Source organism: Dipodomys ordii, unplaced genomic scaffold (genome assembly GCF_000151885.1).
Source record: "Dipodomys ordii isolate 6190 unplaced genomic scaffold, Dord_2.0 Scaffold20, whole genome shotgun sequence".
Taxonomy (NCBI): domain Eukaryota; kingdom Metazoa; phylum Chordata; class Mammalia; order Rodentia; family Heteromyidae; genus Dipodomys; species Dipodomys ordii.
This window is the reverse complement of record NW_012267236.1, coordinates 20,675,389-20,687,218: the sequence shown is the minus strand read 5'-3', so window position 1 is coordinate 20,687,218 and position 11,830 is coordinate 20,675,389. Positions and strand designations below refer to the sequence as shown.

Here is an 11,830-nt window from a genome sequence, read left to right as displayed (position 1 = left end):
CCCGGGGCGGAAAAATGAATCAGCAGCGCGGGTCACGGCTGAGTCACCGCCCGGGGGCGGGGCGAAGGGGGCGTGGGCGGATAATCGGGGGGCGTGGCCGTACCGGGGGCGGAGCGAGCTCCTGAAGCGGAGCAGATGCGACCAATGGGAGTCTGGGGGTGGGGCTGTATGGAGGCGTGTCACAGGGGCGTGGCGCGTCAGGGCGTGGTACGGGGCGGGGGTGTGCACCGGGCCGGCCGGGGCGGGCGGAGCCCCGCGGGCGGGAAGGCGGAAGGGCTGCGGGTAGGTAGCCTTGGGCAGTAGCGCTGCGGCTCCCACCGCGTCTCCCGCGTTGCCCGGCCGGGACCATGGAGGCGGCGCTGCTGTGGTTCTGCAACTGGAGCACGCTGGGCGTGTGCGCCGCGCTCAAGCTGCCGCAGATCCACGCGCAGCTGGCGGCGCGCAGCGCGCGGGGCCTCAGCCTCCCGAGTTTACTGCTGGAGCTGGCGGGGTGAGCCGCGGGGGACCGCGGGCCACGCTCGGGCCGGGCGGGAGGCTTGGGGCCGGGCGGCGCTTCCCCGGGGCGAGCCGGGCCGGGGGAGATCCGTCCGGGACCGCTCTGCCCGGCCGGCTGCGAAACCTTTCCATTCGGCGCTCCCGCGTCGTCTCCAAACCCGAGGGGCACGGCGGCCCGGGTCGGGGTTCCGACCAAGGGGGGAACCCGGGCGGGGGCGGGGGTGGGGGTGGGACCCCAGGCGGGGACCGGGGCGGGGCGCGAGCGGGCGCGGGGAGGCGGAGTTGGGAAACTTGTGGTTGGACGATGGGCGTGGGTGAGAGGATCCGCTCCGGGTGCGCTCGGTCTCGCTCCCCGACCGGGTGGGGCGGAGCCTGGCTCCGCGCCCGGCCCTGCGGTCCCCGCCCGCCCCGCCCCGCGCCTCCGGCCGGGGTGCGGGCGGACGTCGGGGGTGGGTGCGTCCCGGGTCGGATGAACGATCTTACCCTGGGCGGAGGTGGGAGGGTTGGAGAGGTGGGGGTGCCAAGCGGCTGGCGGGTCCGGGGAGACCGCGAATGAGGGTGCGGGAAGCCAGGGGTTTGGCCCCGGTGCCCGGCTGGCTGGAGGCCTGCAGAAGCGCGCCCGCGGCCCAGGCCGCCCGCCACGGGGACGGAACGCAGCGGCTGCGCGGCCGCGTCGCCTTGCCCTGACAACGCCGGGCGGGGGTGGCCCGGCTGGCGGAGCTCCAGCCGCGAGCGAGGGCTGCGGGGGCTGAGTTCGAGTCCCGGCCTCAGACCTGACACAAAGAAGAAGGAGAAATGCCAAGCCGTCCATGGCGGGGACCCAGGGGAGAGGGCTTCTCCCCACCCTGGGGTCACCCAGCAGAGCCAGCCCGGCGCGGGGGCGCCCCCGGAGGAGCGCGGCGCATTTGCGGCCTGGGTTCTAGACTGTGGTGCCGCAGCTCAAAGCGGACGTCAACCAAAGGCTCGAACTTCCGCCCAGGCAGACCCCCCCACCCCCCCCTGGCCCGCGGAAGCGGTCGGCTTCACCTCTGAATTCCTCTGCCTCCTATCCCCAGCCATTTATTGTAACGGTGCCCGGTGTTCTCTCCTTACTCTACGTTCATTCACCCATCGGCACTCACCTGGCACTGTATTCAGTTACCTGTTTAATGCCACCTGGACGGAGAGCAAGAACTGTCTTCATCCCTAGAAACAATAGAGCCTGCTCTGCAGGATGCTGGCTCCCTGCCTTCTCTCCTCCCTCCCTCCCCCCTCCTTCCCCTTCTTCTTTCCTTCCTTCCTTCCTTCCTTCCTTCCTTCCTTCCTTCCTTCCTCTCTTCTTGCTCTTCCTTCCTTCTTTCCTTTTCCCTCCCTCCCTCCCTCCCTCCCTCCCTTCCTTCCTTCCTTCCTTCCTTCCTTCCTTCCTTCCTTCCTTCCATTTTTTTTGATACCAGTCCTGGGCCTCAAACTCAGGGCCTGGGTGTCTGGATTGGAAAGTATATGAGACTCTTGTCTCCCATTAACCACTCGAATGCTGGAAGTGGAGCTGTGGGTCTGGGGGCAGAGCGCTAGCCTTGATCAAAGAAGTTGAGTGACAGCACCCAGGCCCTGAGTGCACACACACACACACACACACACACACACACACACACACCACCCTGCTGGGTAGCCTGAGCAGGAGGAGGGTGCTGGGGCATTGGTCTGAGGGAGGAGGCTCAGCCTTCACTCTGGAAGGGCAGGGGCCTGGGGCCTGACACACACAGCTGGGATTTTCTTGGAGGAATGCAGGCGTTCCTCTGCGTTCCCTCTGCCCTCCTCCACAGGGCAGCACGGGGAAGGCCATGCTGTCTGGACCAGCCCTCAGCAGCCTCCCGGCAGCCATCCTGTGGGGACATTGCCAGCCTGTCTGTGAGCCCCTCAGGGTCACAGCAAGTTGGAACAACTGGCTTTGCCGAGCGCTGGTCCCTGGGGATCCTGTTCAGGGCTTGGCCACGTGAATGTCCTTTGATTTGATTTCCCTTTGTGTGTGTGTGTGGGGGGGGGGTTGTGCAGGTCCTTCCTGGGGCTTGAATTTCGGGCCTGAGCATTGGCTGAGCTTTTGTGCTCATGGCTAACACTTTACACTTGAGCCACTGCTCTGCTTCCAGCCTTTTGGTGGTTAATTGGAGATAAGCGTTTCACGTGCTTCACTGATTGGGGTGGCTTTGGTCTGTGAGTGTCAAATCCCAGCCTCCTGAGTGGCCAGGATAACAGGTGTGAGTCGCCGGTGCCAGCTCAGCTCATTTCCTTCTTATGGTGGCAGTAGGGTTTGAACTCGGGGCCTCTATCTGGCTAGGCAGGCACTCTACCACATGAGCCGCGTGAGCATCTTGTGAACAACCTCTTCAAGGACCCGACAGCAGTCATGGATATTGCACTCAGCCCAGCCCCTCCCCTAGCAAGTAGTAGATGCTCCCCCAGCACTGACTTTTTGCAGCCGTTTAACTGGAAGCTTCTTGACACTCTGGCTTTACAGGGCCTGCGCTAGCATTTGGCAATAAGATGGCTGCTGTGTGGGGTCTGTGTGCGGTGCAGCCAGCGCAGGCTGGGCTGTGAGCGTGTGCTGGCCTCTCCTCAGGTTCCTGGTCTTCCTTCGCTACCAGTGTTACTATGAGAACCCATTGCTCACCTACCTGGAGTACCCCATCCTCATCGCCCAAGGTACCAGAAAGCCCATCCACACCCGCCTGCCACCCCCTGCCCTTCCTACCCCCCCTTCCTCTTCTCACCCAGTCTCCTTTCAGATGTCATCCTCCTGCTGTGTGTCTTTCATTTTAATGGGAACGTGAAGCAGGCCGTACCCTACCTGGCTGGGTATCCTTTCAGCATCCGAGAATGGGATGGGATTGCAGGGGGGAGGCAGCAGGGGCCCAGTGGTTGTGCCCAGGCCTAGTGGGCACCAGTTCCAGCCCCAGATCTAGAAAGAAAAACAAGAAGAAAAACGTGGGTGATGGTGGCTCACGCCTGTAATCTTAGCTACTCAGGAAGCTGAGGTCAGGATCATGGTTCAAAGCCAGCCCGGGCAGGAAAGTCCATGAGAAAGTCCAATGAACCACCAGAAAACCAGAAGTGGTGCTGTGGCTCAAGTGGTAGAGTGCGTGCCTTGAGCTGAAGAGCTGAGGGACAGCGCCCAGGCTCACAGTTCAAGCCCCACAACTGGTGGAAAAAGGAGGAGGAGGAGGAAGAAGAAGAACAACAACAAGAAACAATCGGAATTATGGCACAGGATATGTTCATTCCATTTTAACTGAGTGTCCTCTATTTCTTTTTTGGGCCAATACTGAGGCTTGAACTCAGGGTCCCTGGGGCTCAAGGCTGGAGCTCTACCATTTGAACCTCAGTTCCACTTCTGGCTTTCTGGTGGTTCACTGGAGATGAGAGTCTTATGAACTTTCCTGCACGGACCAGCTTCAAACCATGATCCTCAACCTTCTGAGTAGCTAGGATTACAGGCGTGAGCCACCAGCATCGGGTACGTCCTCTCTTTTTGTGGGCAAACCCCCAGTTGAGTCAGATGGCTCACTAGCCATTTCTACTACTAGTCACATGTTCCAAATACTGTGCCTGTATTTGGATATTTAGATAGAAAGGGGTGGGATGGTCCAGAATTGGGCCAGGAATTTTGAAAACAAAGTTTCAGCCATTAGCATCCAGGCTGCCTTCTTGCCAGGACTCGGCTGCTCGAGTTCAGCGCTGCTGACCTTCCACGTCAGACAAGGCATCATCTATTTATTTCAATCCTTTCATTTAGTTATTGGGCTCAGTGAGGCTAACAGCTGTCTCCTCGAGTATGAAGATGGCATTTAGGAGGCAGCTGGAAGGGGATGAGAGAGAGGTCTACTCTGGGCGCCTTCGCCCCCCCTCTCGTCCTGTGCACCGGGAAGTCAGTGGGCAGTTGCATTTCCAGTCCCCCAGGAACAGTCTAGGAACCCAGGGGACTGGGTTTGTCCTCTGTAATCGGCTTCTGTTCTTTTGGACGCCGAGTAGTGTTGGCTTGCAGCCCCTTTATCTTTTCTAAGTGAGGCCAATTGCAGCCCAGCTATCTCCTCCCCCCGCCATGGTCTGGGTCTGCTCCAGATGGGGGGGGAGGGGTTGCCAGCCACTCCCGCCATGCCCCTTAGCTCTTGATAAGATTCGTGTTGTCTTGGTTCGTTCTCAGCCTGCAGAAGTGGATCATCGACCTGGCCATGGTGAGTGACGCTCCTCGGAAACAAGAAACAGCAGGCGTTTTCTCTGCTCCCCACTGCCCTGACCCAGCCCAAGTACTAAAAGACAGTATTCTTACTTAAATACATGGCATTTTTGTTTTCTTTTTGTGCTAATACTGGGGCTTGAACTAAGGGCCTGGGCACCATCTTTCAGCTTTTTCTGCTCAAGACTGGCATCCTACCACTTGACCCAGAGCACCACTTCTGGCTTTTTTGATGGTTCATTGGAGATAAGAGTCTCTCAGATTTGTCTGCCTGGGCTGACTAGGAACTGGAATCTTTCCGAAGTAGCTGGGATTACAGGCATGCGCCACCAATGCCCCACTTGGCTTTTTGTTGTTTTGTTTTAAAAACAGATAAGCTCCTGACTTGCTCACATTTTATCTGCCACAGAATTTGTGTACCTTCATCAGTGCAGCCAGTAAGTTTGCCCAGCTCCAGTATCTGTGGAAGGCTCAAGACTCGGGAGCTGTGAGTGCGCTGACGTGGGCCCTGTCTGCGTACACCTGTGCAAGTAAGGACGCCCCTGGCCAGGGGTGAGCACCACTGTCCCCAGAAAGGCACTCAACAAGTGTCCAAGTGACATGGTCCCTTGAGTTTTATTACTTTGCAAGTAACTATCCAGAGAGAGCCCCGATCACAGCCCACTCGCGAAGTGTATGTGCACCATGCTCTGCTCTTTCTTTCCCGGCCATTCTGTGCCACTAACAGTTCTTCCTCCTTTGCAAACATCCAAGAGGTTGATTATCTGCGCTCCACTGGTTTATGTTAAGATTTTGAATCCTCTGGGACTGGGAAGGTGGCTCAGTGGTAGAGTGCTTGCCTTGCATGCTTAAGGCCCTGGGTTCGATTCCTTAGCACCACATAAGCAGAAAAAAAAACGCCGGAAGTGGTGCTTTGGCTCAAGTGGTAGAGCGCTAGCCTTGAGCTGAAGAGCTGAGGGACAGCGCCCAGGCCCAGAGTTCAGGCCCCATGATTTTGAATCCTCACCTGGGTGCTAGTGATCCCCTCCCCTAGTCCTAACTACTTAAGAAGCTGAGATCTGAGGATCAAGGTTCAAGGCCAGCTCCAGCAAACAAATCAGAGACACTCATGTCTAATTAACAGCAAAAAGCTAGAAGTGGAGCTGTGGTTCAACTGGTCAAGTTCTAGCCTTCAGCTAAAAACCCCAATGATCCTGAGTTCAAGCTCCAATACTGGCATGCCCCCCCCCCCCCACACACACACGCAGAAAATTTGAATCCAGGTTAAAAAGATGGAAATGGTGTAATTGTTCCTGAGAATTATGGTGCTTTATATCTGCACCCATATTGCTTGTGAACACTTCTCCAAATACATACATGCTGCCTGTCAAAATACTGGAGAATTCAAAGATTTCACATTCATTGTAAAATGAGTGTAAATTTACTATTTTCACGCATTACAATTCTCTTCATGGTTCTTCTGCAACTTACAGGACACATTTCCTCATCAAGGACTGCTGTGAGGGAGACTGGGTTTTCTTTGGTGCGTGCGTGCATGCGTGTGTGCGTGCGTGTGTGTGCGTGCGTGTGTGTGTGCGTGCGTGTGCGTGTGTGTGCGTGTGTGTGCGCGCGCGTGTGTGTGTGTGTGTGTGTGTCTCTGCTGGGGCTGGAAGGCAGGGCCAGGCGCACTCAGCTCTGTGTTTTTGTATTTTGGGGGGGCTTGAACTCAGAGCCTGGGCATCATCCCTGAGCTTTCTTGCTCAACACTAGCACTCTCCCACTTTGAGTCACAGCTCCATTTCTGGTTTAGGGGTGGTTCATTGGAAGTACGAGTCTCACGGACTTTCCTGCCTGGGCTGGCTTTAAACTGCAATCCTCAGACCTCAGTCTCCTAAGTAGCTAGGATTATAGGTGTGAGCCGCCAGCGCCTGGCTTCGCTCAGCTTTTTCACTCATGGCTGACAGTCTACCACTTGAGTCATGCCTCCAGTTCTTTTATGAAGTCTTTTATGTTGAAAGATACTTAAGTCTTCTTGAAATTCGTTTTTAGCTCTTAAAATATTGAGATATAGTGCTATATCGTTTTATATGTATATATAATCTATGTTATACATTATATATTTTTGTTTGTATATATGTGTGTGTGTATAATGTATAATATACCCTATATATATTATGTGTGTGTATCTTTCTTGTGAGTGACAAAGCCAAATGAGAGCTCACAGTCCTGTGTTCAAACCCCAGTATAACACACACACACACACACACACACAGAGGTATGCAATAGCATGTATAGCCCTTAGTCTAGTTCTCTTCCTCTGACTACTATATTCTAGAGCTTGGAGTTGGTTATTGCCACATAGCACTTCAGTTTGCTTCCTTTCCCTCCATACTCACCATGATGTAGGGGAACTTACTCCTGCTATGTAACTGGATTTTTAAGCCCTCTGGCTGCCATCTCCCTGCCTCCCTCCCCTCTGCTCCCCCGCCCCTGCTAGCCCCCATTCTCCCCTGCGTCTGGTTCAGCATCTTTAGATTCCACACATCAGTGAGATCAGGAGAATTCCCGCCTTTCTGTGCCTGGATAGTTTCACTTAACAAGCTGTCCTCCACAGGATTCCTTTGTATGGCCGAATAGTCCACTCTGTATATCTCCATTTTCCTTATTCGTTCCCCACGGATGGCTCCTCTTCTTAGTGCTGTGAATAATGCTACCGTGCATGTGGGAGGTGGGGCACTCAGGAGCGGACTTGCACAGTAAGACAAGCATCGCCTCCTCTCACTGATATGTAGACTCTTTTTTTTTTTTTTTTTGGTCAGGTCCTGGGGCTTGAACTCAGAGCCCGGGCACTGCCCCTGAACCTCTTTGTGCTCAAGGCCAGCACTCTGCCACTTGAGCCACAGCCACTTCTGGCTTTTTCTGAGTATTTGTTGGAGATAAGTCTCATGGCTGGGGGTGGGGGGAGAGGGGGAAGGGGAAGGAGGAGTTGGGGACATGGGGAAGAAAGGAATGGTAGGGGGAAAAAAGGAGCATTTAACAATGCTCGATAGGAAATGGACTCATTACCTTGCTCATGTAACTGTAACCCCGCTGTACAGTATCTTTACAATAAAAAATATATATATTAAGGAAAAAAAGTCTCATGGATTTTTCTGCCTAGGCTGGCTTTGAACTGTCATCCTCAGATCTCAGCCTACTGAGTAGCTAGGATTATAGGCATGAGCCACTGGCACCCTTCCACGGACTCTTTTGTGTGTATTTGTCTTTACTGGGGCTTGAACTCAAGGCCTTGCGCTCTTGCTTAGTTTTTTTCTCTTAAGGCTGGTACTCTACCACTTGATCCACATCTCTACTTCCAACTTTTTGCTATTAATTGGAGATAAGAGTCTCTCAGATGGGGCTGGGAAGGTGGCTCAGTAGTAAAGTAGTAGGCTTGTATGCATGAGGCCCTGGGTTCAGTTCCTCAGCACCATGTAAGTAGAAAAAGCCAGAAGTGGTGCTGTGGCTCAAATTGTAGAGTGCTAGCCTCGAGCTGTTTTGCTGAGGGACAGCACCCAGGCCCAGAGTTCAGGCCCCATGACTGACCAAAAAAAAAAAAAGTCTCTCTGAGCACTCAGTCTCAAAGCTCCAGCTGGCTTTGAACCTCAATCTTCAGATCTAAGCCTCTTAAGTACTTGGATTACAGGTGTGAGCCACTGGCACCTGGCGATATACGGAGTCTTAAGAAACTTGAGCGCCTCAGTGGTAGAGTGCTTGCCTTGCATGCATGAGGCCCTGGGTTCAAGTCCTCAGCACCACATAGCAGAAAAAGCTGGCAGTGGCACTGTGGCTCAAGTGGTAGAGCACTTGCCTTGAGCTGAAGAGCTGAGGGACAGCGCCCAGGCTGAGTTCAGGCCACATGACCAAAAAACAAAACAAAACAAAACTTGAACTCAACACTAGGCACTGATGGCTCACGCCTGTAATCCCAGCTACCCAGGAGGCTGAGATGAGGATCATGGCGCAAAGCCACTCCAGGCAGACTCCTCTCCAGTTAATCATCAAAAAGCTAGAAGTGGAGCTGTGGTTCTAGTGGTAGTACACTAGCTTTGAACACAAAAGCTCAGGGTTAACCCTCAGGACCTGAGTTCAAGCCTAAGGACCAGCACAAATTATAAACCCTTTAAGCAACAACAAAACCCTTGAACTCAGACAGGGACTTGGGTGTACAGGGGAGGGTGGGTGGATGAGTGGGGGAGTCGGGCAGGAAGTAGCTACAGTCCAGTCCAGAAAGTGCTCTCGGGAACAGGGGCTTGAGCTCTGGGCCTGAGCACTGAGCTTTTTCCCTCAAGGCTGGCATGCGCCCACTTGAACACAGCTCTCTGTTGGACTTTTTGTTGGCTAGTTGGAAATAAGCATCATGGACGGGCCAGGCTGCTGCTGCTCTTAGCTGGCTGTTGGGTGGACTACCATTAAGTGTTCTATCCAAAATCTTCCAAGAAATTAGTTTCTGTTGGTATGTTAAAGGGAAAAATTTCCAAATGTCAGAGAGTCAAGTTATTTATTACTGTGCATTTTCTTTTACAGCAAGAATAGTGACAACCTTAATGACTACCAATGATTTCACAAGTAAGCAAAAGTGGTTTTGTTCCATACCTGTTTGTCTTCTGTATGATGCCTCTTCCAAAACCATAGGGTTTAGCAGATCTCTGTGTGTGTGTGTGTGTGTGCGCGCGCTCACGCGCGTCAGTACTGGGGCTTGAACTCTATCCCTTAGCTGTCTTCACTCAAGGCTGGTGCTCTTACCACTTGAGCCACAGCTCCACCTCAGAATTGCCCTCTTTTTAGGGGGCGTGGGGGGAGCAGATCTGGGAGTCTTGCTATATTGTCTAGCTTGGGCATTCTAACCAACTGAGCTAACTGGCCAGGATCCAGTTTGGTCCTTTTTTTTGCCTCTGTCTCCCTAGTGGTTGGTACTGCAGGTATATACCACAGTGCCTTTGCTTACCCCAGTGCTCCTGAGACACCAGCACCCTTGAGACTTATAGGGGGGCGAATGGATTTGGAAAAGTGGCAGCACTTCTGGACTGAGCCACAGGACTCTTAAGCACTAAAAATGACACGATTGCTCATAGGTCAGACCAAGTCACATAAGGTAGAGGAGGGGAAGATCATGCCCCCAGTTTGTATCCACCTTCTAAGTCTCATGACCTATACAAGTTTCATTTGGGGGCTGGAAGTAGAGCTTTACCTGGTCTTCTTAGAGCTAGAGAGATTTTCCTTTATAAAGTGCAATATTTTTAATGCCCAATTTTTCTCTCCTGTTTAGTTCTTACACGTTTTGTGATCATGCTAGCTTTAAACATATGGGTAACAGCTACAGTACTGCGCTACCGGAAGCCTGCCGTCAAAGCTGAGTGATGAATGTTATCCTACGCACAAAGTGGAATCGAAGGAAAAGCACTAACATCTTCTCAACATTCAGTCAATCGTTGCAGAAACTTTGAAGTCAGAGGTGGTTTAACAGCTTTGGAAGCACCTGTAGCCAGGTGTGGTGGCTGTAATCCCAGCACTCAAGTAGGAGGGCCACAAATTCAAGTCTAGCCTAACAGTAGACCTTGGGAAAAGAGGAGAAAGGAAGGAAAAGAACTACTCAGTATGCCATTTCCCCACCTCTACCTGCCCTCTGCTCACGATATAGCCCAGGCAGAGCTTCAGGTGTGATCCTCCCGCCTCAGCCTCCAGAGTGCTGGTATTATAGGCTGTGCTTCTTGATGTAGCTTAACATCTGCAACAACAATTCAGTTGCCCAAGAAGGCTTTTTTGACACTTACTCTTGGAAGAACCAACTGCAATATAGCATTCCAAACCTTTTTAAGAATTAGTCTCTCAATCTGGTGGAGAGGCTCACGCCTGCAATCCCAGCCACTCAGGAGGCTGAGATCTGAAGATAAATGTTCCAAGCCAGCCGGAGCAAGAAAGTGAGATTCTTATCTCCAGTTAGGCACCATAGAAAGCTAGAAGTGGAGGTACAGCTTGAATGGTAGAGTGCCAGCCTTGAGTGAAAAAGGTCAGGGACCAGGCCCAGGCCCTGAGTTCAAGCCCAAGTACCACCACCACAAAATAAGCCTTTCTACAATTAAAATGAACACTAGTGGAGTGGGATTTTGCAGTTAGCAGTGGAGCTGTATGTAGTAAGGCAGTAGGGTTCATGCCCTGGGTGTTTGATTTTAGCATAGGAAAACCATCTTGGCCTTACTGTACATCATAATGCAATCAACGTGTGTCCAAGTTAAGCCAGGTTATCAGAACAAGCACAGGTGTAATTGGGTTGTGTACTCTATGGTTTCTTCACTTCGTGCCTTTAAGAAATCCCTAACCTAAGGTAACTACTATAGGCAATCTTAGGAAGAGATTGTGCTTTCAAGCACAAGTCTGTATTTACTTTTTTAAAGGGCTATACAGCTATACAATTACCGTTAACTGGAATTCTGCACAAAATATCAGGCTGAAGTCACTGAAAACGAGTAGTAAAAGTGATTTGTTGTTGTTGGTTATGGGGCTTGAACTCTGGGCCTGGGCGCCGTCCCTCAGCTCTTCAGCTCACTCTACCACTTGAGCCACAGCACTGCTTCTGGTTTTCTGGTGGTTTATTGGAGAGGAGTCTCATAGCCTTTCTTGCCTGGGTTGGCTTTGAACCATGATCCTCAGATCTGAGCCTCCTGAGTAGCTAGGATTACAGGCGTGAGCCACCCATGCCCAGCTTCCCGCCTGATTCTTAATGGACTTTCTTCTCACCAGTCGGCTTTTCCGGTATCATGATTATCTGCTGTTTCCTCTAGACTTTTAGCAACCCTCACATTCCTCTAAGTGTCCTTCATTCTATTATGTAGTAAGTAAATGGTGTTTACTGGAAAATTCATAGCTTAATTTCCTATATGTAATAAACTTCAATATCGTCACCTCACTCCAGTCTTCATGCTGTCAGTCATTGTTAAGTGATGTAAACACATTTGCAATAAGCCAGTTAATCCTTTTTGGTACCAACACCCAGGACCAGCAGGGCAAGAAATGCTTAATCTACACAGCCATTACTGGATTACTTCAACTGCAGTTGTCATTAAAAATCCAAGTTAATGTTTTCTCACATGACATTGGAATCTTCTT

General features: G+C 52.3%; 1 protein-coding gene across 3 annotated transcripts; it reads left to right on the top strand.

The window, feature by feature from the left end:
* The first annotated feature begins 251 nt into the window (after positions 1–251).
* On the top strand, positions 252–10,639 carry Pqlc3 (PQ loop repeat containing 3). Of its 3 annotated transcripts, none has more exons than XM_013013570.1 (7): positions 252–490; positions 3,092–3,174; positions 3,258–3,327; positions 4,646–4,703; positions 5,115–5,235; positions 9,251–9,292; positions 9,993–10,639. In XM_013013570.1, exons 1-7 carry the CDS (start codon positions 348–350, stop codon positions 10,082–10,084), a joined length of 609 nt encoding a protein of 202 aa, XP_012869024.1. In that variant the 5' UTR covers positions 252–347; the 3' UTR covers positions 10,085–10,639. The 3 variants fall into 3 exon arrangements, with proteins under 3 accessions (XP_012869024.1, XP_012869026.1, XP_012869025.1); XM_013013572.1 differs by having other exon boundaries at positions 5,115–5,257; positions 9,993–10,082; XM_013013571.1 differs by lacking the exon at positions 9,251–9,292.
* Positions 10,640–11,830: the final 1,191 nt, after the last annotated feature.

What these genes read in the sequence shown, in the direction of transcription:
- Pqlc3 (XM_013013570.1), top strand. Translation starts at nt 348, where the DNA reads ATGGAGGCGGCGCTGCTGTGGTTCTGCAACTGGAGCACGCTGGGCGTG. An exon ending in TTACTGCTGGAGCTGGCGGG is followed by an intron (nt 491 to 3,091) that starts GTGAGCCGCGGG and finishes GCCTCTCCTCAG; the next exon opens with GTTCCTGGTCTTCCTTCGCT. An exon ending in GTCTGCGTACACCTGTGCAA is followed by an intron (nt 5,236 to 9,250) that starts GTAAGGACGCCC and finishes TTTCTTTTACAG; the next exon opens with CAAGAATAGTGACAACCTTA.